Source organism: Cetorhinus maximus, chromosome 19 (assembly GCF_964194155.1).
Source record: "Cetorhinus maximus chromosome 19, sCetMax3.hap1.1, whole genome shotgun sequence".
Taxonomy (NCBI): domain Eukaryota; kingdom Metazoa; phylum Chordata; class Chondrichthyes; order Lamniformes; family Cetorhinidae; genus Cetorhinus; species Cetorhinus maximus.
Genome location: NC_135897.1, coordinates 96,562,563 through 96,588,981, shown reverse-complemented (window position 1 = coordinate 96,588,981; position 26,419 = coordinate 96,562,563). Strand labels below are relative to the sequence as shown.

General features: G+C 45.6%; 1 protein-coding gene across 6 annotated transcripts in view; it reads left to right on the top strand.

Annotated features, from left to right (window-relative positions):
• The window catches only part of lpp (LIM domain containing preferred translocation partner in lipoma), a 467,959-nt gene that overhangs the window by 398,555 nt on the left and 42,985 nt on the right, over nucleotides 1–26,419 (top strand). For all 6 annotated transcript variants that reach the window (XR_013579645.1, XR_013579643.1, XR_013579644.1 and 3 more), the window contains exons 9-10: nucleotides 22,717–22,895; nucleotides 23,783–23,903. Coding sequence is in view for 1 of the 6 variants with exons in the window: in XM_078564419.1 (XP_078420545.1) it covers nucleotides 22,717–22,895; nucleotides 23,783–23,903 (300 nt within the window). In the remaining 5 variants the exon portion in view is untranslated. The remainder of the gene's footprint in view (nucleotides 1–22,716; nucleotides 22,896–23,782; nucleotides 23,904–26,419) is intronic.

Here is a 26,419-nt window from a genome sequence, read left to right as displayed (position 1 = left end):
GACAAATCAGGTTGGCAGGGGTAACATGGAAAACGAATCTGTAGAGTGCATCAGGGATTGTTTCTTAGAGAAATACATTGCAGAACCTACTAGATTTGAGATCTAGTAATGTGTAATGAGGTGGGATTAATAAGAGATCTCGTAGTTAAGGATCCTCGAGGGGGTTGTGATTACAACATGGTAGAATTTCAAATACAGTTTGAGGGCGAGCAACTCGGGTCTCAAACCAATGTCCTCAACTTAAATAAGGGCAATTACAGAGGAATGAAGAAAGAGTTGTCTTAATCAGGCTGGGAAAATAGACTAAGGGGAAGGTCAGTGGATGAGCAGTGGCAGACATTTAAGCAGATATTTCATAACGCTCAGCAAAAATTTATCCCAGTCAAAAAGAAGGACTCGATGAGAAGGATGAACTACCCGTGGTTAACAAAGGTAGTCAAGGAGAGTATCCAATCAAAAACTGAGGCATAGAGAGTGGCAAAAACTAGTGGTAGGCCAGAGGATTGGGAATTTTTTAGGAACCAGCAGCGGAGACTAAAAACCTAATAAAGAGGGACAAAATTGATTATGAAAGTAAATTGGCAAGAAATATAAAAACAAACAGCAAGATCTTCTACAGGTATATAAGAAGAAAGAGAGTAGCTAAAGTCAGCGTGGGACCCTTGGAGGATGTGGGGAATAGAGAAATGGCAGATACTTTAAACCAATATTTTGCATTGGTCTTCACAGTGGAAGACACTATAAACATCAGAAAGAAATCAGATAAGCAAGGAGCTAATGGGAGGAAAGATCTTGTAACAGCCTCTATCACAAGGGGGCAAAGTATTTGAGAAACTAATGGGACTAAAGGCAGACAAGTCACCAGGACCTGATGACCTGCATCCAAGGGTTTTAAAAGAAGTGGCTGTAGAGATAGTGGAGGCATTGGTCAAAATATTCCAGAACTCACTGGATTCCATGAAGGCCCCAGAGGATTGGAAAACTGCTAATGTGACGTCCCTGTTCAAGGAGGGAGGGAGACAAAAAGTAGGAAACTATAGGCCAGTCAGCCTAACATCTGTTGTTAGGAAAATGCTAGAGTCCATTATTAAGGAAGAAATAGCAGGACATTTAGAGAAGCTTAATGCAATCAGAGTCAACATGGTTTTGTGAAAGGGAAATCATGTTTGATAAATTTGCTAAAGTTCTTTAAACTCCATCTCCCAAGTTTTTGCCCACTCACTCAACCTATCTATATCGCTTTGCAGATTCCTTATGTCCTCATCACAACATGCCCTCCCACCTATTTTTGTATCGTCAGCAAATTTGGATACATTACACTCTTCCCCCTCCTCCAAGTTATTAATTTAGATAGTAAATAATTGAGGCCCTAGGACTGATCCTTGTGGCACTCCACTACTTATGTCTTTCCAACCTGAAAAAAACCCATTAATCCTGACTTCTGTCTTCGGTGTGTTAACCAATCATCAATCGTGCTAATATATTAACCCCAATACCGTGAGCTCCTATCATGTGCAATAACCTTTTATGTGGCACCTTATCGAATGCTTTCTGGAAATCCAAATACACTACACCTGCCAGTTCCCCTTTATCAACTCTGCTTGTTATATCCTCAAAGAACAGAACATGATTTCTCTTTCACAAAACCATGTTGACTCTGTTTGATTGCGTTAACCAAATGTCCTGCTATTTTTTTCTTTATAAATGTACAAATATCTTTGGTGAATGGGGTAGGACTCAGATACGTGTATATCATACTGATAAGTAGATCAAAAATGACTACTCCCTTCCTCTCCAGTGTGCTTCTCAAAGTTACAAAGATGGGACAAATATAGACAGACGTATTCATAATTAGGTCTTATTTAGACTTGGAGAAGCAGACAAGGATCATTTCCCTTTGGCATAGGCCATTTCACCCTCAAGCCTGCTCTGCCATTCAATAAGGTCATGACTGATTTTCCTACCCTCTTCCTTGACTCTCTTAGTGTCCAAAAGTCTATCAATCTAAAACTGAGTGACTGAGCATGTACAGCCCTTCAGGGTAAGGAATTCCAAAGAGTCACAACGCTCTGAGTGAAGGAATTTTGCCTCCTCATTCCTAAATGGCCGACCTCATATACTGAGACTATATCCACTAGTTCTAGACTCTCCAGCCAGGAAAAACCAGCCTCAGCCTCGACTCTTGGGCCAAAAGCAAAATACTGAGGATGCAGGAAATCCAAACTAAAAACAAAAAGTGCTGGAAATACTCTACAAGCATTTGACCTATTATTCACGCATTTGTTCTCAGATTGTGGGTGTCATTGGTAAAGAACATGAGAGCAGGAGTAGGCCATTCATCCCCTCGAACCTGTTCCATCATTCAATTAGATCATGGCTGACCTGTATCTTAATACCATCTACCTGCCTTGGTTTTGCAACTCTGAATACCCTTACCCAACAAAAATCTATTGATCTCTGTTCTTAAAGTTTCAACTCACCCCCAGCCTCAACAGCTTTTGGGAGAGAGTTCCAGATTTTCACCTCCCTCTGTGTGAAGAAGTGCTTCTTGACATCACTCCTGAATCGTTTAATACTAATTTTAATCCCCTTGTTCTGGACTCTCCCAGCAGAGGAAATAGTTTCTCTCTATCCACCAAATTAAATCCTTTAATCATCTTTAACATTTTTTTTTAATTCATTCACGGGATGTGGGCTTTGCTGACTGGGCCAGCATTTATTGCCCATCCCTAGTTGCCCTTGAGAAGGTGGTGGTAAGCTGCCTTCTTGAACCGCTGCAGTCCATGTGGTGTAGGTACACCCACAGTGCTGTTAGGAAGGTAATTCCAGGATTTTGACCCAGTGACAGTGAAGGAACGACGATATATTTCCAAGTCAGGCTGGTGGCTGGCTTGGAGGGGAACTTGCAGGTGGTGATGTTCCCATCTATCTGCTGCCCTTGTCCTTCTGGGTGGTAGTGGTCGTGGGTTTGGAAGGTGCTGTTGAAGGAGCCTTGGTGAATTCCTGCAGTACATCTCAACTAGATCACCCTTAATCTTCTATACTCAAGGGAATACAAGCTTAGTCTATGCAACCTATCCTTAGCCCAGATCCACAAAAATCTTGAGTAATGTCCCCATATCAATAGCTTCACTGAATACTCCTCTCTCACTTTACAGCAAACAGTTTTCATTTACAAGGGTACAGTAATGCTTAGCTTACTGGACTAGAAATCCAGAGGACGTGCATCAATTCAGAGGCTGCACATCCTGAGGTTGCAGGGAGAGTAAGCAGCAAGGCCACAGGTTTTACTTGGATCCAGGAATTATAGATGCGATTGACCTGACGAGGCAAAATTATATGTAACACTCAAACAAAATGGAGAAACGAGGATAATTCTTGATCAAAGTCATCACAATTCAAGATGGAGAAAGGTGGGGGTCAAAGGTCAGCTCCCTTTGTAGAGGGAGGCATTTAATGAACTGTCACTAAGTATGACCAACACTGCCCTATTTTGGCACACAGGAATCTTTTGTTTTTCTCCTTTCCCTTCTTCACCTCTCAACATATTATCAACATATTGTCTATTCCTCTCTTCTTCTTCCCTTCCATTCCCTCCACCCTCCCCTTTCTCTACCTTCTCACCCAGTCACATTTTTGCCTTCTTGCAACATTTCCTCTCAATTCCCACCTCATCCCTACCCGCTTTTTCTCTCTTTTTCTCTTTAACTCTTCTCCTCCTTCTCTCTCCTCTCTTTGCCTCCCCACCTTTTAATCTTTTCTGCACCTCTCCATTTTCCTTCCTTTCCTCTCTTCTCCTTCCTTCCCTTCCTCACATATCCCTTTCCCTTCACTCATCCTTTCCTCCCCTCTACTTCCTTCCTCTGCCTTCTCTTCTCCTTCTTGTGAAAATTCCGTCAGATGAATATTGCAGTAGAATTCTATCTATCTTTTGAAGAAACTGGCATAATTTTGAAAGCACAATGGCACTGCCCCAATGCACCCCAGCGTCATATCTCTCAAACCCTTCTCTCCAAAACACCCAGTTATCGCTTGGTTCCATTTTCACTTCTCTATCCTACCCTGGAAGCTTTCTCGAAACGCATCTCTCCTTTAGATGAGGAAGTGTCACACTCTTGTGTCCCTGGTAACTCCAGCTCCCCCATGTTTTAATCTTTGCCCACTAGGATTTGAACTCTTTAACATGAGCAACTAATTGCGGCAATCAACTTTATTAACTCCCTTCAGGATCTTGAAAACTTCAGTGAGATCACCTTGACGTCTGTCATTTTCCAATGTAAACACACCCAGCTTCCAATATAAACCCAAACCAACTGCAGGATTGCAAAATCTCCAAACTCCCTTCGCATTTCACAGCTCTGCAAAGCCAAGCATAACAGTTTTAGCCAAGACACTCCTCCCTATGTAACATTCCCCAAAATATTTTTGTTTAAATGCTGAGTCCATCAAGTGTAGTAAAACGTGTGCCAACCATTGCTTCGGAAGCTGAATTTCATTTGTACAAGCCTTTTATGGATGGAAATGCAGACAATTCAGGGTTTGGAAACTTGTTTTCATCAGGGCTATGTGTTAACTTGCCACTTGAAATTTAGTCATTCTCAGGCTGTTGGTATCGCTGGCAAGGCCAGCATTTGTTGCCCATCCCTAGTTGCCTTGAGAAGATGGTGGTGAGTTGCCTTCTTGAATATATGAACATACAAAATAGGAGCAGGAGTAGGCCATTCAGCCCCTCGAGCCTGCTCCACTATTCAATAAGACCATGGCTGATCTGTTTGTGTTTCAAATTCTACATTCCCAGCTATCCCCAATAATCTTTGATTCCCACTGATAACTGATGAGTGACCTTTTTTCTTACATTTATTTGTTCATGGGATGTGTGTCACTGTCTAGGCCAGAAACTGCATTGTCCATGGGTCAGTGTGTCAATGTCCAGTCAGTGCTGGAGGAAAATGCAAAGCTTGATTTTCAAGTAAAAATGAATATTTGTTAAGAGTGAATTACAATTTATTTCATACCTTACTGTCCAAATTGTAGAGCTCGATTCAGATCTTATCCTCACCATTATCATTGTGACCTTTCTGTAAGGCTGCACACTTTAAATTCAGTAGGCTAATGTTGTGGTAACCTTTAGCTTTAAGCACACCACAAATTTCAGTGACTCTCTCTCACTCTGTGGGGTATCAGGCTCTGGACATCCGCACATCCCAAAACATTCACAAACAATAAAGCATTTTTGAAGTGTGGTCCTTGTTGTAGTAAGGAAACATGACAGCCAATTTGTGCACAGCAAGCTCTTACAGTCAAGGGGTGGGCTGTAATCAAGGGGGTGTGGTGAGCTGTAATTGGTGAGTGTGAGCTGTAATTAGTAGAGTGGATTGTAATCAGGGGGTGGGCTGTAATTTAAGGAGTGGACTGTAATGATGGTGGGAGTACTGTTTTGTATTCTCTGTTTAGTGCCACCAATTTCTCCCCCATCAACTGCAAATAAAGCTGAAAATCACTTATTTGAACTTATTCCATTACTATGTTACATTTTAACAATGACCCCTCCCACCCCAACCTTGCTATATACAATGTGTGGGTTTACTTCAGCTGTGAGTGGTTTATTTGGGGGTTTGGAGGGGGAGGGAGAAAGCGAAGGGGCAGTTTTCAGGTCAATTGTTTGCCACTGAGACATGCGTTCTCTCTTTATTGGAAACATATGGACTCGTTACCTCAGAAGAGATTCTTTGGAGTGGGTCCAGATCCTTGTTGACACAGCACTGATTCCACAAACATCCAGAGCCTGATACCCCACAGAGTGAGAGGGAGTCACTGAAATTTGTGGTGTGCTTAAAGCTAAAGGTTACCACAACATTAGCCTACTGAATTTAAAGTGTGCAGCCTTACAGAAAGGTCACAATGATAATGATGAGGATAAGATCTGAATCGAGCTCTACAATTTGGACAGTAAGCCGCTACAGGAGTGTGCAGCATGATCAATCAGACTGAGTGCCCCAGTGGGAAGAAACTGACCATTTGCAGGGGAACCCACACCATGTTGAGCAACTGAGGCTCTGAAACGATTTTGGCAGCGAACCAGGTTTACTGAATAAAGAGCCAAGGGAACGGCCAACAGAAATAATCAATTTCCACCCCAACTGAAGCAGAGGGAACAGTTCATTGCAAACCTCAAACTATGCTTCAGTTTTCTGATTAGCAGTTTCTCCACTGACCATAGCAACAGGAAGAGGCCATTCTGCCCTTCAAGCCTGTTCTGCATTCAATTAGATCATGGCTGATCTGTATCACCTTTGCTCCATGTTCCTAGAGGTGTCAGCTGTGGCTCAGTTCATAGCACCCTCGCCTTTGAATCAGAAGGTTGTGGGTTCATGTCCCACTCCCGGAAACCAAGAACTGTGAATGTACTCGAAAGAGTTACAATAGAGGTGTCAGCTGTGGCTCAGTTCATAGCACCCTCGCCTTTGAATCAGAGGGTTGTGGGTTCATGTCCCACTCCCGGAAACCAAGAACTGTGATTGTACTCGAAAGAGTTGCAATCTGTGACTGTTGATAACTCAAAAGAGTTGCTCCATGTTCCTTGATACCTTTGCTCAATAAAAATTTATTGATCTCTATCTTGAACGTTCCAGTTGACCCCTGACACCCACAGCCTTTTGGGGGAAGAGAGTTCCAGATTTCCACTCCCCTTTGTGTGAGGAAGTGCTTCCTGACATCACCCCTGAATGGCCTGGCCATCATTTTAAAATTTTAAGCCCATTTGCCTTGGACTTGCCTACGATAGGTAATACTTTCTGCCGGACCCTTGAATCATTTTAATCAATTGGATCCTAAACTAAAAGCAAAATACTGCAGATGCTGGAAATCTAAAATAAAAACAGAAAGTGCTCTTCCTCTGAGTCAGATTGGACCCCAAATGTTTCTCTCTGCACAGATGCTGCAAAACCTGCTGAGAATTTCTAACCCTTTCTGTTTTTACCTCAGTATGGTTGCCTGTCATCTTCTATATTCAAAGGGATGCAAAGCCACAATTTGTACAACCTGTTCTCGTAGTTTAACCCTTTAAGCCCTGATATTATTCTGGTGAATCTGCACACCCCCTCTAAGCTAATAAATCCTTCCTGAGATGCAGTGTCTGGGTTGAACACAGTTACTCCAGATGGGATGTAACCAAGACCCTGGACGACTGTAGCATGACTTCCTCTCCTTGTATTTCAGCTCCCTTGAGCCATACCCCTATTGGACAACAAGGATTGTTTGCCACCTGAGTGTGTGGTAACTTCAGGAAATATCTCTTTTTAAGTTTATTGAGTTTCACTTCAGGAGTCTCGCATGCCTGTAAGAATGGCCAAAGGAACAATTGTGCTTTGTGAACCTGTTTGAGAAGGGAGCAGACACGGTTAGTTGGAGGCAATGTGTGAATGTGGTGTACATGGACTTTAGGAAAGGTACTGCATGGGAGGATGACTGGGGAAGATTTTTGTTATTCGACCATGTGGAGCATGGCAGCTGAGCCCAATCCTGTCCATAGCCATACAGTTCCCGATTGTGGTTACTGGATGATGAGCAAGAGCACAAGGGACTGGCTGATATTCTCTCCCTCCCCAAACTAGAATAGCTGAGGTTAATTAAACTGCTGCAGCTATCATTAACTCAGTGCAGAGCAGGTGTGGAACCTGACATCTTCGAGTAGGTGTACCAGTCCTCCACACTTGAACATTGCAGTAATTACAATGTTCTGAAGGTGCTGTAGAAAGCAAATCTACAAGCACTCTATTGAATAGTTAGTCTGAAACCAAAAATGATAATAAGATCATAAGACCATAAGACATAGGAGCAGAAATTAGGCCATTCGGCCCTTCGAGTCTGCTCCGCCATTCAATCATGGCTGATAAGTTTCTCAACCCCATTCTCCCGCCTTCTCCCCGTAACCTTTGATCCCCAAATACATGGAATACATAATGGAATACCTCAGCTCATATTTGTTCAAGCCGAATTTGATTGATGAAGGGCAATAACGCATGACTAGAATCTGAAGGTCAGACATTATCTAAAAGATAACAAAAAATACTTATGTACAGTCCCCATCTTCTAAAGTGTATTAGAGAGTGCACTCGGTGACAGCGTCAACAGAGCAGACAGGTGTTTACAAAGCTGCTCAGAAATATTGATTCCTGTTTCTATCTCACTATTTCATCATTTCATTTCTTGATTCCCAGCTTTTAAATGAATGAATTTTACAAACAATGAGTGAGAGTTTCAGTTGAGGGTATAACAGGTGAATGGGAACACAATGCCTAAGTCAGGTGGGCTGAATGGCCTCCTTCTGTGCTGTAATGATTCAGTGATTTTGTGATGAGCAATGGAATGTATACATTGTATATAGGGGGGCCAAGGGGTATAACCAGCGGGGTTGTAGAGTGTGTGGAGGGGCATTAGCACCAAGGGTATAGAGTGGTGATGCTAGCAGCAGGGGTATAGAGTGTTTGGGGCTATTAGCATCAGAGGTAGTAAGTGTTTGGGGATATTAACAGCAGGGGTGTAGAATGTTTGGGGGTATTAGCAGCAGGGGTGTATAATGTTTGGGGGTATTAGCAGCAAGGGTATAGAATATTTGGGGGTATTAGCAGCAGGGGTGTATAATGTTTGGGGGTATTAACAGCAAGGGTATAGAATGTTTGGAGATATTAGCAGGGGTATAGAATGTTTGGGGGTGTTAGCAGCAGGGGTGTAGAATGTTTGGGGGTATTAGCAGCAGGGGTGTAGAATGTTTGGGGATATTAGCAGGGGTATAGAATGTTTGGGGGTGTTAGCAGCAGGGGTGTAGAATGTTTGGGGGTATTAACAGCAAGGGTATAGAATGTTTGGGGGTATTAGCAGCAGGGGTATAGAATGTTTGGGGGTATTAGCAGCAGGGGTATAGAATGTTTGGGGGTATTAGCAGCAGGGGTGTATAATGTTTGGGGGTATTAACAGCAAGGGTATAGAATGTTTGGGGGTATTAGCAGCAGGGGTGTAGAATGTTTGGGGATATTAACGGCAGGGGTGTAGAATGTTTGGGGGTATTAACAGCAGGGGTATCGAGTGTTTGGGGGTATTAGCAGCAGGGGTACAGAATGTTTTGGGGCATTAGCAGGGGTATAGAGTGTTTGGGGGCATTAGCAGGGGTATAGAGTGTTTGGGGGCATTAGCAGGGGTATAGAATGTTTGGGGGCATTAGCAGGGGTATAGAGTGTTTGGGGGCATTAGCAGGGGTATAGAGTGTTTGGGGGCATTAGCAGGGGTATAGAATGTTTGGGGGCATTAGCAGGGGTATAGAATGTTTGGGGGCATTAGCAGGGGTATAGAGTGTTTGGGGGCATTAGCAGCGGTATAGAGTGTTTGGGGGCATTAGCAGGGGTATAGTATATTTGGGGGCATTAGCAGGGGTATAGAGTGTTTGGGGGCATTAGCAGGGGTATAGAATATTTGGGGGCATTAGCAGGGGTATAGAGTGTTTGGGGGCATTAGCAGGGGTATAGAATATTTGGGGGCATTAGCAGGGGTATAGAGTGTTTGGGGGCATTAGCAGGGGTATAGAGTGTTTGGGGGCATTAGCTGGGGTATAGAGTGTTTGGGGGCATTAGCAGGGGTATAGAGTGTTTGGGGGCATTAGCAGGGGTATAGAATATTTGGGGGCATTAGCAGGGGTATAGAGTGTTTGGGGGCATTAGCTGGGGTATAGAGTGTTTGGGGGCATTAGCTGGGGTATAGAGTGTTTGGGGGCATTAGCAGGCGTATAGAGTGTTTGGGGGCATTAGCAGGGGTATAGAGTGTTTGGGGGCATTAGCAGGGGTATAGAGTGTTTGGGGGCATTAGCAGGCGTATAGAGTGTTTGGGGGCATTAGCAGGCGTATAGAGTGTTTGGGGGAATTAGCAGGGGTATAGAGTGTTTGGGGGCATTAGCTGGGGTATAGAGTGTTTGGGGGCATTAGCAGGGGTGTAGAGTGTTTGGGGGCATTAGCAGGGGTGTAGAGTGTTTGGGGGCATTAGCAGGGGTATAGAGTGTTTGGGGGCATTAGCAGGGGTATAGAGTGTTTGGGGGCATTAGCAGGGGTATGGAGTTTTTGGGGGCATTAGCAGGGGTATAGAGTGTTTGGGGGCATTAGCAGGGGTATAGAGTGTTTGGCATTAGCAGGGGTATAGAGTGTTTGGGGGCATTAGCAGGGGTATAGAGTGTTTGGGGGCATTAGCAGGGGTATAGAGTGTTTGGGGGCATTAGCAGGGGTATAGTATATTTGGGGGCATTAGCAGGGGTATAGAGTGTTTGGGGGCATTAGCAGGGGTATAGAATATTTGGGGGCATTAGCAGGGGTATAGAGTGTTTGGGGGCATTAGCAGGGGTATAGAATATTTGGGGGCATTAGGGGTATAGAGTGTTTGGGGGCATTAGCAGGGGTAAAGAGTGTTTGGGGGCATTAGCTGGGGTATAGAGTGTTTGGGGGCATTAGCAGGGGTATAGAGTGTTTGGGGGCATTAGCAGGGGTATAGAATATGTGGGGGCATTAGCAGGGGTATAGAGTGTTTGGGGGCATTAGCTGGGGTATAGAGTGTTTGGGGGCATTAGCTGGGGTATAGAGTGTTTGGGGGCATTAGCAGGCGTATAGAGTGTTTGGGGGCATTAGCAGGGGTATAGAGTGTTTGGGGGCATTAGCTGGGGTATAGAGTGTTTGGGGGCATTAGCTGGGGTATAGAGTGTTTGGGGGCATTAGCAGGGGTGTAGAGTGTTTGGGGGCATTAGCAGGGGTATAGAGTGTTTGGGGGCATTAGCAGGGGTATAGAGTGTTTGGGGGCATTAGCAGGGGTATAGAGTGTTTGGGGGCATTAGCAGGGGTATGGAGTTTTTGGGGGCATTAGCAGGGGTATAGAGTGTTTGGGGGCATTAGCAGGGGTATAGAGTGTTTGGGGGCATTAGCAGGGGTATAGAGTGTTTGGGGGCATTAGCAGGGGTATGGAGTTTTTGGGGGCATTAGCAGGGGTATAGAGTGTTTGGGGGCATTAGCAGGGGTATAGAGTGTTTGGGGGCAATAGCAGGGATATAGAGTGTTTGGGGGCATTAGCAGGGGTATAGAGTGTTTGGGGGCATTAGCAGGGGTATAGAGTGTTTGGGGGCATTAGCAGGGGTATAGAGTGTTTGGGGGCATTAGCAGGGGTATAGAGTGTTTGGGGGCATTAGCAGGGGTATAGAGTGTTTGGGGGCATTAGCAGGGGTATAGAGTGTTTGGGGGCATTAGCAGGGGTATAGAGTGTTTGGGGGCATTAGCAGGGGTATAGAGTGTTTGGGGGCATTAGCAGGGGTATGGAGTTTTTGGTTTCCGGATTGGGGGTGAGGTGGGATGTGTAATTTAGCAGGTGGGGATACATAAAGTGCTCGATTTGTAGATTTGTTTTGATCTACAATTTGAAGGACTTACAATCAATTCCTTCAGCTCAGAATCTCCTCAAGACAGAAGTCACCCCCAGACTGCCCCCCTCACCTTTCTATTCGCCTTTCACCTCCCATTGATCGATACCCTCCCTGAGTCTGTCAGTAGAAAGTGCCTACAGCATTGAGGCTTGTTCTTGCACTCACTGAACTTGAATCGTCATAGAGCTTCTATCAATGGGAGTGTGTCATGTACCCAGAGGGACTCTGCATAGTTTCCACTAATGATGTCTTCTTTTTATAATTGTGACATTTCTCACTGGTTCTGGTCAATTTCACACAGCTGAAGTGATTCAATCAGGATAAAAACAAAAAACTGCGGATGCTGGAAATCCAAAACAAAAACAGAAATACCTGGAAAAACTCAGCAGGTCTGGCAGCATCGGTGGAGAGGAACACAGTTAACGTTTCGTGTCCGAATGACCCTTCAACAGAACTAAGTAAAAATAGAAGAGAGGTGAAATATAAACTGGTTTAAGGGGGGATGGGACAAGTAGAGCTGGATAGAGGGCCAATGATAGGTGGAGATAACCAAAAGATGTCATAGACAAAAGGACAAAGAGGTGTTGAAGGTGGTGATATTATCTGAGGAATGTGCTAATTAAGGGTAGAAAGCAGGACAAGCAAGGTACAGATAGCCCAATCTGTACCTTGCTCGTCCTGCTTTCTACCCTTAATTAGCACATTCCTCAGATAACTGTGTTCCTCTCCGCAGATGCTGCCAGACCTGCTGAGTTTTTCCAGGTATTTCTGTTTTTGCTTTGATGTAGAGGATGAACACAAGCCTGTTAACCAATGACAGCACAGTGTGAAAACACCAGGATCCTTCCAAGACTTTCTCTCTCTAACCCAGGGAACACTGGACAGTGATCAGGAGCAGGAACCCTGGCTGATTTCTTTACCTTAATCCTTGGCGATTGAGCCAGTTGTGAAGTGAATCACACCTTCCTAAGACTAATATATACAGGGAAAAAAAACAGGGAATCAAACCTTGACTTTTGTTTGAGTTCAGCCACTAAAAGTGTAATCCGATGTGTACATGGTGTGAATCTGGTGTGTACGCAGTGTGAATCCAGTGTGTACACGGTGTGAATCCATTATGCACACAGTGTGAATCCAGTGTGTACATGGTGTAATTCTGGTTTGTAATTGGTGTAAATCTGATGTGTACATGGTTTAAATCTGGTTTTATCTTGCGTATAGTGATTGGGTGATGTGATTGGGTTCATGTCTTCGGGGCTGTCAGACATTTTTGATAAGTATCCCATGTAATTTACCGCAATTCACAATTGTTAACCCATCACAACACAGGAACAGGAGGAGGCCATTCAACCCCTTGAGCCTGTTCAGCCACCGTTCAGTGAGATCAGTGCTGACCTGTGACCTAAGTCCATATGCCTGGAGTCATACCTAGCACAAAGGAAGATGGTTGTGGTTGTGGAGGTCAGTCATCTCAGCTCCAGGGTATCACTGCAGGAGTTCCTCAGGGTAGTGTCCTAGGCCCAACCATCTTCAGCTACTTCATCAATGACCTTCCTTCAGAAGTGGGGATGTTCGCTGATGATTGCACAATGTTCAGCACCATTCATGACTCCTCAGATACTGAAGCAGTCCATGTCCAAATGCAGCAAGACCTGGACAATATCCAGGCTTGGGCTGATAAATGGCAAGTAACATTCGCCCCACACAAGTGTCAGGCAACAAGAGAGAATCCTAACCATCGACCCTTAACGTTCAAAAGCACTACCATCATTGAATCCCCAGTGGGGGCATGTGTGGTGGGGGGGGGGGGGGGGGGGGGGGGGGCTAGTTGAAGGGGGTAGAGAGGAAGTAGTTGAGCAGGGACCAATGGTTTTGTCCACAGCAGCTTTGCTGACTCTGATGGAGCCTCGGAGCGGAGAATTGTGCACACGGGTATAATGGAGACTCTGAGCTGTTCCCAGGACTGTCCCACCAAACTCTTCACTCAAAAGTCACCATGGCTGCCTTGGAGCTCTTAGTTTTGGAACCCCTGATTTAGAAAGTGCCCTATTGCTCTAAAGTAGATCAGCTCATATTTGCCTACATTGAAACCCATTTGCTACACGTTTGCACTTTCACCTAGCCCACTAATACCTCTCTGTAATTTTTATGCTCTCATCTACACTGCTTACATTACCATCTACCTTTGTGTCATCAGCAACCTTGTTACATGGCTTTCTTTCCTGCCATCGAAGCTGAATAGTTGAGAGCCCCACAGAATTTTGCGGGGCACCGCAAGTCACATCGTGTCATTTAGAGTACCTGCCCATATCTCCTGATACTCAGCCTACTTCCTAACCAGGTCAAACATTTGTCTTCAATTTCATAGGATCATAGAAAAGTTACGGTGCAGAAAGAGGCCATTCAGCCCATCGTATCTGCACCGGCCAAAAAGATGAAAAAGAAACTAGCCGCTCATTTTAATCTCACTATCCAGCACCTGGTCAGTATCCTCGCAGGTTACAGCACTTCAGATGCAGATCCAGGTACCTTTTAAATGAGTTGAGCATTTCAGCCTCAACCACCAGCTTAGGCAGTGAAATTCCAGACACCCACTACCCTCTGGGTGAAAAAGGTTTTCCTCATGTCCCCTTAACCCTTTTACCAATCATCTTAAATCTATGCCCCCTGGTAATTGACCCCTCAGTTAGGGGAAACAAGTCTTTCTGAAGAAGAGTCATATGGACTTGAAATGTTAACTCTGTCTTTCTCTCCACAGATTTGTCAGACCTGCTGAGTTTTACCAGCAATTTTTGTTTTAGTTTCAAATTTCCAGCATCCTCAATATTTTGCTTTTATCTTTCCTATCTACCCTGGCTAGTCCTGTTATAATTTTGTCCACCTCAATTAGGTCACCCCTCAGCTTCCCCTGTTCTATGGAAAACAACCCTAGCCTATCCAATCTCTCCTCATAGCTACAATTTTCAAGCCCTGGCAACATTCTTGTAAATCTCCTCTGCACTGTCTCCAGAGCAATTATGTCCTTCCTGTAATGGTGACCAGAACTGCACACAAAATTCCAGCTGTGGCTTAACCAGTGTTTCATACAATTCTATCGTTACATCCTTGCTTTTGTATCCAATACCGCGCCCAATAAAGGGGGATGCTTTCTTGATCACCTTGTCCACCTGTCCTGCTACCTTCAAGGACCTGTGGACATGCACTCCAAGGTCTCTCATTTCCTCAACCCCTCTCAATAACTTCTCGTTTATTGAGTATTCCCTCGCTTTGTTTGCCCTCCCCAAATGCATTACCTCCCACTTTTCCGGATTGAATTCCATTTGCCACTTCCCTGCCCACCCAACCAAACCATTGATATCATTCTGGAATCCGCAGCTATCCTCTTCATTATCACTACACAACCAATTTTTGTGTCATCTGCAAATTTCCCAATCGTGCCTCCCACATTTAAGTCTAAATCATTAATATATACAGCATGAGCTTTGACTTTAGCTAGCAGTCTTATGTGAGGGACTTTATCATTTGTCTCCTGGAACTCTATATATATAACAGCCAGACATTCCCCTATCCAGTACTTTAGTCAACTCAATTTGCACGCAACTCCGATAATCATCCAGAGGTTATAACCCTTCTATTCTTTTGTTTAGCTCCTAAATCCTGGTACATCCCCCAAATAGGGCATCTTGCCTACTCTTCCCTATGTTGTTGATCCAAGCATGGATCACAATGACTGGATCTTCCCCTTCCCTCTCTCATATCATTTCAAACTGTTTATGTCTCTTCCCTATGTGGAACTCTTGATCCTGCTTGCAAAGGGTGCTCCCTGTCCCCCGAATTATCGAATTATGTTTTCTCTACTCTCCTTGCATCCCCATCACCACCCCCCCCCCCCCCCCCACCCCCCGCCCACTATTTGGACAGCCTCCTACTTTGAGGTGTCTAGGTCCACATTCAGGCTGTCCTTCCGACTGTCGTTATCCTTATCCTCACAGGTAACAAGTACATTGGACCTTTTGAGTAGGATCAATTTCTGTGGTTTCACATTCTCTATCTCACCTCGTACTTTGTAAACTATCAGTCACGCCAACTTGTTCCAAACCTGTACCTCTCCATGAGGTATGACCAAAGCCTGGAGCAAACTGCCCAGACACTGATCCCGTCCCCTACATGTCAGAGTGTCTCCAACTCTGTGCCAGAGAGATTTGTGACGGTGACATTTACTGCACAAGTGTTTATTGAAGACAGCCTCATTGTTCGCATGACTACATACTGCAGTCTAGATACACAACCTGCTCTGCCATATCTAAATCTAGATTATTTATATCCACCTTTTAGTTTGATGTATGTTTTTTTTTCTTTATCTACTCATTAACCTGTTAGCACTAAAACACTTGACAAAAGTTTTAACCATCTGTTGCATGGGATTGCCACATGCAACACCCCCTCATGCCAAATCCCCAAGGGTCAAAGGAAGGATTCCTGCACAGACAGCCCTCCACCAGGGGTGCAGGCTCCTCCACACAGCAGGATGGAACGTCACAGCATGTCCAGACGGCCGGCAAGGACAAGTGCAGGGTGTGCAAGAGCAGCCCACGCAGGAAACTCCTCCGGGCAGAGTGGAGTGGCACAGAGGGGATTTCCAAGAGGCCACTCAGATTGTGGGGCTGAGGCTCCTGAGGAAGTTTTCGTTGCCTGGCACCGATCAGAAATTCTGTCGGTTATGAGCTGACGGAGTACAGTGCTTGTCGTACTCCGACTTTATTAGAACTGAATGAGCTTTAGGACATGATTGCATTTCAATCCATTCAATGGACAAGATGGTCCAAATGGCCTCCTTCTGTGCTGTAACTTTTCTATGGTTCTAAGGTTCTAATCCAAATACTGTTCAGACAGGAGCCCTCCACACACCTGAGCCACCTCGACACCTTGAGTATACTCAAGCATCACTTTAAGTGTCTCGATAGCTTTGGCCGTGAAGCTGGGCTCTAACCAGGGACTCTCGTCAGGCAAGTTCTTCCAACGACATCCAGCCCACTCCTCCACCATGCAGTACACCCCCAGCTCTGGTCACCTTGACAGCCAGAGCCCTCTCTCCTCCACCATGCAGTACACCCCCAGCTCTGGTCACCTTGACAGCCAGAGCCCTCTCTCCTCCACCATGCAGTACACCCCCAGCTCTGGTCACCTTGACAGCCAGAGCCCTCTCTCCTCCACCATGCAGTACACCCCCAGCTCTGGTCACCTTGACAGCCAGAGCCCTCTCTCCTCCACCATGCAGTACACCCCCCAGCTCTGGTCACCTTGACAGCCAGAGCCCCCTCTCCTCCACCATGCAGTACACCCCCCAGCTCTGGTCACCTTGACAGCCAGAGCCCTCTCTCCTCCACCATGCAGTACACCCCCCAGCTCTGGTCACCTTGACAGCCAGAGCCCTCTCTTCCTCCTCCAGCCACAAAATCCTTGAAGCTTCTTCCATTGTTTTTAAAATTCTATGTTAAATTCCAAATGTTAAACTAAATTCACCGCTTGCCAGCAAATTCCCACTATCACCAAATTCACATCTTTTGCACAAATGACAAGTACTGCAGATGCAAGAAATCTAAAATAAAGACAAAACAAAACTGCTGGATAAACTCAGCAGGTCTGGCAGCATTTGTAGAAAGAGAAACAGGTTTAACATTTCAGGTCTGCGATCTTCCTTCGTTCTGAAGTTCATCAACCTGAAACGTTAACTCTGTTTCTCTCTCCACTGATGCTGCCTGACCGGCTGAGCAACTGTTTATAAACACTTAGTGTGACCACAGTAACCCACTGCTGACCCATGCACTGCAGAAAGTGGAAACACAGATTGCACTTAATAAGATAGACTGCCTCAGGAAGCATTAGTGCAGCCATCAGCAGGGTTACCGATGCTTTTGAGCCTCAACCTGCCTCACCGTAGACACTTGGCTTTGCTACTTAAGCAGAACATGTGGGTTGGGGACAATGGTCATTCCAGCTGACCAGATGTTCAGCCCACGTTTCCCTATAAGTAAAGAAGATGGAGTTTCATTTATCTTCCAGTTTCTACAAAAGATGTTCAAAATTGTGCAAGAGGCTTAAAAGGATTGAAGAATTTGCAAATTGTAATCTGGTATATGTTAATGTTATTTTTGCAATCACTCTCTAACTTGCATTAATGTAATCAAAACCTCCTGCTGAAGGTCACATAATCTTCAGAGAAATTGATGTAGATAGTACGAATGGAGCTTAAATGAACCCATATGGGCTGTTGAACACACAAACTTCGATTTTGTTTTAAACTCAACAAATTGCATTGACCATATTTAGGCAACTGATGCAGCCGTTGTCTTAATTGGCTACTTTTACATTCAATTGTTTATAGTGTCCAGAATTAAAAGTACTTGTGCAAGTATGTGACACAATGTTGGCCATTGACCTCTGACTCCCTCGTTCCAACTCAAACTTGGTTTCTTGCCAACAAATGCTGTTTGATCGGCAGCTTGAAGTTTCTCATCTGTCGAAAAGCTCCTTGGACATGTTTCTATGTAAGGTCAATTGACATTGGCAACAGCACTGTGCCAAGAGAAAGAGAGACCAGAGCCAAGTGGATCAGAATATTTTAGAAAATATGGAGCCAAGATGGGTGGGTGGAGTTCAGATACAAATCAACCATGAACTAATGTAATGGTGGGCAGGTCTGAGGGGCTGAGTGGCCTCCTCTTTTCCTGCTGCTGCAGTGAAGCCCTGTGCGACTCTCAGTCGGGATGTTAATGGTGCATTGAATGGAATACAAGGGGTGGATACCCTGCTCCTGTATATAAGGCTTTGGTCAGACCACATCTGGAGTAACTGCATTCAGGTTGAGGATTCAGAAAACAGAGAGGAGGAATAAACAGATCATTCTCAGATTGCCAGGCTGTTACTAGTGGAGTACCGCAAGGATCAATACTTTGGGTCCAGCTGTTCACAATCTATATCAATGATTTGGATGTGGGGACTAAATGTAATATTTCCAAATTTGCAGATGACACAAAACTAGGTGGGAATGTGATGTGAGTTGTGAGGATAAAGCAAAGAAGGTTCAAGGGGATATGGACAGGCTTAGTGAGTGGGCAAGAATGGCAGATGGAATGTAATGTGGATAAGTGTGAGGTTATCCATTTTGGTAGGAGGAACAGAGTTGCAGAGTATTTGCGAGGGAGGGAAGTGATGTCCAAAGGGACCTGGGTGTCCTTGTTCATGAGTCACTAAAAGCCAACATGTAGGTGCAGCAAGCAGATAGGAAGGCAAATGGTATGTTGGCCTTCATCACAAGGGGATTTGAGTACAGGAGTAAAGATGTCTTACTGCAGTTGTATAGAGTCTTGGAGAGACTGCACCTGGAGCATTGTGTACAGTTTTAGTCTCCTTATCTAAGGAAGGATATACTTGCCATAGAGGGAGTGCAACAGTGGTTCACCAGACTGATCCCTGGACTGGTGGGACTGCCTATGAGGAAAGAGTGAGGTGATTGGGCCTGTATTCTCTAGAGTTTAGAAAAATGAGCGGTGATCTCTTTGAAACTTACAAGATTCTTAAAAGGTTGGTCAGGGTAAATGCAGAAAGGATGTTTCCCATGGCTGGAGAATCTAGAACCAAGGGACATTGTCTCAGAATAAGAGGCGGTCCATTCAAGACTAAGATGAGGAGGAATTTCTTCACTCAGAGGGTGGTGAATCTTTGGAATTCTCTACCCAGGGAGCTGTGAAAGCTCAATCATTAAGCATATTCAAGACAGAGATCGATAAACCAAGGGTTATGGGGATATTGCAGGAATTTGGCATTGAAGTAGCTGATCAGCCATGATCTAGTTGAATGGCAGAGCAGGCTGAGGGGCTGAATGGCCTACTCCTGTTCCTATGTTCAGCTCTGGGCATCGCAACTCAGGAAGGAGATATTGACCTTGGAGGGGGTGCAGTACAGATTCACCGGAATGATATCAGGGCTTAAAGATTTAAATTATATGTATAGAAGATTAAGTGGTGATGTAACCAAGATAGAGAGAGATAAACAATTCCCTCTGGTGAAGGAGGAAAGTCCAGAACAAGGAAGGATACAGTTGCTAAGGCACCAAGACTGGTTGACATGCATCTAAGGATACTGAAGGGAGTGAGTGGAACTTGCAGAGCCAAAGTTCATACACCCTCGACTGTAACCGCTTTCTCAACCTGTCCTACCACTTTCCATAAGACCATTAGACATAGGAACAGAAGTAGGCCATTCTGCCCATCGAGTCTGCTCCGCCATTCAATGGGATTGTGGCTGATCTGATAATCCTCAACTCCACTTTCCTGCCTTTTCCCCATAACCCTCAATTCCCCCTCTGATTAAAAATCTGTCCATCTCAGCCTTGAATATACTTAACAACCCAGCCTCTACAGCCCTCTGTGGTAATGAATTTCACAGATTCACTATCTCTGAGAGGAGAAATTCCTCCTCATCTCTGTCTTAAATGGGTGACCCCTTACTCTGAGATTATGCCCTCTGGTCCTAGACTCTCCCACAAGGGGAAACAGCCTCTCAGCATCTACCCTGTCAAGCCCCCTCAGAATCTTATATGTTTCAATAAGGTCGCCCCTCATTCTTCTAAACTCCAATGAGTACAGGCCCAACCTATTCAGCCTCTCCTCATAAGAAATTCCCTCCATACCCGGAATCAACCTAGTGAACCTTCTCTGGACTGCCTCCAATGCCAGTATATCTTTCCTTAGATAAGGGGACCAACACTGTTCACAGTATTCTAGGTGTGGATTAACTAGTGCCTTGTATAGTTTTAGCAAGATTTCCCTATTGTTATGCTCCATTCCCTTTGAAATAAAGGCCAACATTCCATTTGCCTTCCCTATTACTTGCTGAACTTGTATGCTAGCTTTTTATGATTCATGCACGAGGACCCCCAAATCCCTCTGTGCTGCATCTTTCTGCAGGCTTTCTCCATTTAAATAATATTCAGCTCCTCTATTCTTCCTGTCAAAATGCATAACCTCACATTTTTCCACATTATATTTCATCTGCCAAGTTTTTGCCCACTCACTTAACCTGTCTATATCCCTCTGTAGACCTCTTGTGCCATCCTCACCACTTGCCTCCCCGCCTATTTTTGTGTCATCCACAAACCTGGTGATAGCACATTCACTTTCCTCATCACTCTAGTCCTGAAGTAGGTCTTGAACCCATGACTTCTGACTCAGATGTGAGTGTGTTATAAATTGAGCCACAGCTGACATGTGCTTAAACTTTTAGTGTCTTTAATCTAGTTAAATGTCCCAATGCACAATGCAGGAGCATGATGAAACAAAATTTGACACCAAGCTGTATAAGGAGATATTAGGATAAGGAGCTAGGTTTTTAGGAGCATCACAAAGAAGGTGGAGTGATTTAAGGAACAAATTCCTGAGCTTAGGCCCTTCTTCTTCTTAGGCTGTCCCTCGGAGTCGAGGATGACTTGCTTCCACACTAAGAAATCAGTTCTCAGTTGACTGAAGAGTCCAATGCGCGACCTACAGTCTCTGTCACAGGTGGGGCAGACAGTGATGTGGGGACCGGGTGGGTGGGGTGCCCGGGTTGCCACGCGCTCCTTTCACTGTCGACGCTTAGCTTCAGCTAACCCTTGGCGATGAGACTCGAGGTGTTCAGCTCCTTCCCGGATGCTTTCCCTCCACTTCACGCTGTCTTGGACCAGGAGTTCCTAGACTTCGGTGGGGATGTTGCACTTTGTCAAGGAGGCTTTGAGGGTTTCCTTGGAGCGTTTCCTCCACCCCCCTGGGGCTCACTTGCCGTGTTGAAGCTCTGAGTAGAGCGCTTGTTTTGGGAGTCTCGTGTCAGGCATGTGGACGATGTGGCCCACCCAGCAGAGCTAATCGAGTGTGGTCAATGTTTCGATGCTGGGGATGTTGGCCTGAGTGAGAACACTGATGTTGGTGCACCTATCCTGCTAATGGATTTGCAGGATCTTGCAGAGGCAGCTCTGGTGGTCCTTCTCCAGAGTTTTGAGATGCCTGTTGTACATAGTCCGTGTCTCTGAGCCAAAAAGGAGGGCGGGTATCACTACAGTTCTGTAAACTGTGACCATGCAGCTGATTTAAAATTAAATGAACAACAGGCAGAGGTCTGCACCTGCACAGTTCTGTTTAGCTTTACTGGCAGGCATTGCCAAACAGCAGTGTAACTTGGGCTGCTTGGAAAGTTGTTTTAAATGTTAGGGTAGGCGTTGCCTCAGTTTAACAACACAGTGTTATCAGTTTTACTGACACTGTATTCACTATCCACAATGCAGTCTCTCTGCATTGGGTTGACCAATCACAGGCTCTGTTCAATCCACAAGCATGAGTGGAGCTTCTTGTTGCATATCACCTTCATTCTCTACCTTGCTGTCAGACTGACATCTCTGTCCTCTGCCTGTTACAGTGTTCCAGTGTTACAGCATTCCAGTGTTACAGTATTCCAGTGTTACAGTGTTCCAGTGTTACAGTATTCCAGTGTTACAGTGTTACAGTATTCCAGTGTTACAGTATTCCAGTGTTACAGTGTTCCAGTGTTATAGTGTTCCAGTGTTACAGTGTTGCAGTGTTACAGTGTCCCAGTGTTACAGTATTCCAGTGTTACAGTATTCCAGTGTTCCAGTGTTCCAGTGAAGGGCAACATGAGCTCGAAGAAGAACATCTCACCTTTTGATTGACTTCAACATTTTCAAACCTCAATCTCTGCTCCCCCCCACCCGCCCCCCTCCATCCCCATTTTGTTCCCTTTCTCTTTTTCCATTTTGATTTTGTTTTTTCTCTTGACTTTGTTTTCGGAATGTGGCTGTTCATCATTCTGTCATTCATACCTCCTTTAGACACGTCTTTTGTTTCTTTACTGTCCCGTTACCATCCCTTTGGCCTTACAACATTAACCCTTTTTTGTCATTTCCACCCAATCACAGGCCTTTGCTCTCAGTCTTTTTTGCCCCTGCCCCTTTCACTTGCTTCAAACCTGTTTAGGTTTCTAACTTCTCCCAGTTCTAATGAAAGGTTAAAATAAAAACAAAATACTGCAGATGTGGTAAAACTGCAATAAAAATAGAAAATGCTGGAAAACCCATCATGTCTGGCCGCATCTGTGGAGAGGGAAACAGGGTTAATGTTTCAGGTCCAATATGTATTCACAGTATTTATTTTGGGATTTTATTGTGAAGATTGACTGTTCTCACTATCTAACCTCTGCGTTTCTCTCTGTCTCCGACACAGAACACCCTGGAAAAGTGTAGCGTTTGCTCTAAACCGATAATGGAGCGAATCCTGCGTGCAACAGGCAAGGCCTATCACCCACAATGTTTCACCTGTGTAATGTGTCACCGCAGCCTCGATGGGATCCCTTTCACTGTCGATGCATCCAATCAGATTCACTGCATCGAGGATTTCCACAAGTACGTAATTTAAACAATACATCACTAACAAATTAATATCCTTACACACATCTGGAGCAATCCTCCGCCACTAATTTAACCAATAACCACAATAATAACCTAACCGATACTTCAACCAATTAATATTTGAATGCATTTTATCCTCTATAATGACTAGTGGTCTGATATGTAGGAAATAATCAGGATAATTGATCAAGTAAAAAATTTGTCATAGCTCTCACATGGAGACAGTTCCTGAAGGTTCTGACTCTCACTGGGAGACAGTTCCTGAAGGTGCTGACTCTCACTGGGAGACAGTTCCTGAAGGTGCTGACTCTCACTGGGGGACAGTTCCTGAAGGTGCTGACTCTCACTGGGGGACAGTTCCTGAAGGTGCTGACTCTCACTGGGAGACAGTTACTGAAGGTGCCGACTCTCACTGGGGGACAGTTCCTGAAGGTGCTGACTCTCACTGGGGGGCAGTTCCTGAAGGTGCTGACTCTCACTGGGGGACAGTTCCTGAAGGTGCTGACTCTCACTGGGGGACAGTTCCTGAAGGTGCCGACTCTCACTGGGGGACAGTTCCTGAAGGTGCTGACTCTCACTGGGGGACATGTGCTGAGGTGCTGTCTCCTAAGCTTGTTGTCACATCTTCATTTAGATTCCTCCGTCAAAAATATGTGGCCTGACATTGTACAAAGACTCCGCTGGTGACACGAGTAGTATAGGTGCAGCCATTACCCATCCCCCACTCCACTCAACCACCTCCATCCCCTTTGGCTAAAGCGGGAGGAGGCTTGACCCCCCTGGGATATCATTCATTAAACCCACTGAGCTATTGCTCCAACAGGACATGCCCTGTTGTAGCCGGATTTAATCATTCTGATCCTCGCCTTCTGTCCCTGCAGGAAGTTTGCTCCAAGGTGCTGTGTCTGCAATGAGGCCATCATGCCAGCCCTAGGCCAGGAGGAAACTGTGCGCATTGTGGCTCTCGACCGTGATTTCCATGTGCAATGTTATCGCTGTGAGGTACGATCACTGACATTCATATATCCAAAAACACGGCACTGGCGAAAGGACAGCTGCGGAGAATAATTGCCATACTCAGTGACCGGTGTCCATGGTGGTACCATGTGTGTGGCTCAGTTGCTCTCTCTGTTTGAGTGGTTCAAGACCCACTCCAACGACCTGCACTGATTATCCAGGCAGACACACCCAGCACAGTAATGAGGGTCAGTGCTAAGGGAGTGCTGCACTGGTGGAGGGTCAGTATTGAGGGAGTGCTACACTGTCGGAGGGTCAGTATTGAGGGAGTGCTGCACTGGCAGAGGGTCAGTATTGAGGGAGTGCTGCACTGTCTGAGGGTCAGTATTGAGGGAGTGCTGCACTGTCAGAGGGTCAGTACTGAGTGAGTGCCGCACTGTCGGAGGGTCAGTACTGAGGGAGTGCTGCACTGTCAGAGGGTCAGTACTGAGGGAGTGCTGCACTGTCAGAGGGTCAGTACTGAGGGAGTGCTGCACTGTCGGAGGGTCAGTACTGAGGGAGTGCTGCACTGTCGGAGGGTCAGTACTGAGGGAGAGCTGCACTGTCAGAGGGTCACTACTGAGGGAGTGCTGCACTGTCAGAGGGTCAGTAGTGAGGGAGTGCTGCACTGTCGGAGGGTCAGTACTGAGGGAGTGCTGCACTGTCGGAGGGTCAGTACTGAGGGAGAGCTGCACTGTAGGAGGGTCAGTGCTGAGGGAGTGCCGCACTGTCGGGGGGTCAGTACTGAGGGAGTGCTGCACTGTCGGGGGTTCAGTACTGAGGGAGTGCCGCACTGTCGGGGTGGTCAGTACTGAGGGAGTGCTACACTGTCGGAGGGTCAGTACTGAGAGAGTGCTGCACTGTCGGAGGGTCAGTACTGAGGAAGTGCCGCACTGTCGGGGGTTCAGTACTGAGGAAGTGCTGCACTGTCAGAGGGTCAGTACTGAGGGAGTGCTGCACTGTCGGGGGGTCAGTACTGAGGGAGCGCTGCACTGTCGGAGGGTCAGTACTGAGGGAGTGCTGCACTGTCAGAGGGTCAGTACTGAGGGAGTGCTGCACTGTCGGGAGTTCAGTACTGAGGGAGTGCTGCACTGTCAGAGGGTCAGTACTGAGGGAGTGCTGCACTGTCGGAGGGCCAGTACTGAGGGAGTGCTGCACTTGGATTTATATAGCACCTATAAGTTATAAAACACTTCAAGGCGCTTTACAGGAATGTTCTAAAGCAATAATTAACAACAATCCAGATAAGATGATGTTAGGGCAGGTGGCAAAAAGTTTGGTCAAAGAGGTTTGTTGTGAGGAGGGAAGACACTTCGAGAACTGGAGAGTTTGGGGAAGGAATTCCAGAGCTTAGAGCCATGACAGCTGAAGGCACAGCCACCAATAGTGCAACAAGAAACAGCAGGGTCAAGGTGACAGAATCAGAGAAGCATAGACATTCTGAAGAGTTGTTGCGCTGGAGGATTTTACAGAGATGGGGAGGCCAAGACAATGGAGGAGAATTTTAAAATCGAAGTGTTGTCTGAGCGGGCGCCAGTGCAGGTCAGCGAGCACAGAAGTGATAGATGAACAGGGGTTGGAGCCCGAGTTAAGACACAGGCAGCAGATATTTTGGAGGGTAGAATGTGGGAGACCAGCCAGGAGTGGAATGGAATAGTCAAGTCTGCAGGTAACAAAGGCGGAAATGAGGTTTTCAACAGCTGATGAACTGAGGAAGGGTCAGTGTCGGACCACAATGTGACAGTATCTCTACAGTACACAAGGAGGCCATTCAGCCCATCGAGTCTGTACTGGCTCTCTGAGAGAGCATTCCACCTACTCCCACTCCCCTACCTTAACCATGTTAAAAGATGGAGGCAGGCAGCCCAGATACATAGTCAGAAGCTAATCTTGGAATAGATGTCACACCAAGGCTGCAAATAGTCTGGTTTAACTTCAGACAGGGAGGTGGATGGAGGTTGTTGCTAGGGGATGCAGCTGAGAGAGAGTTTTATTGAACTAGGGCACCAAAGATGGAGGTGAGGATGTGGTTGAACAAATCAGTATCTGCAGAAATGTTACGGTGAATGTTTTCCTACATTACATCAGTGACTGCATTTCAAAAGAACTTCAGGCTTTAAATCACTTAGGAATGATCTGAAGAAGTGAAAGGCGCTATAAAAATGCAAAATCTGTTTCTTATTTGGATGAAAAATTGCAAACAGGAGGAGACCATTCAGCCCCTCAAACCTATCGGTAGAAGATTGGCTAGCTAACAGGAAGCAGGGAGGTGGCATAAATGGGCCTTTTCTGGTTGGCAGGATGTGATGAGTGGTGTGTCTGGTGCTGGGGCCTCAACCTCTTACAATTTATATAAGTAACTTGGATGAAGGGACTGAAGGGATGGTTGCTGGCATAAAGATAGGTAGGAAAGTAAATGGTGAAGAGGACATAAGGATGCTACAAAAGTGACATAGATAAGTTAAATGAGTGGGCAACGATCTGGCAAATAATGTGGGAAAATGTGAAATCATTCATTTCGG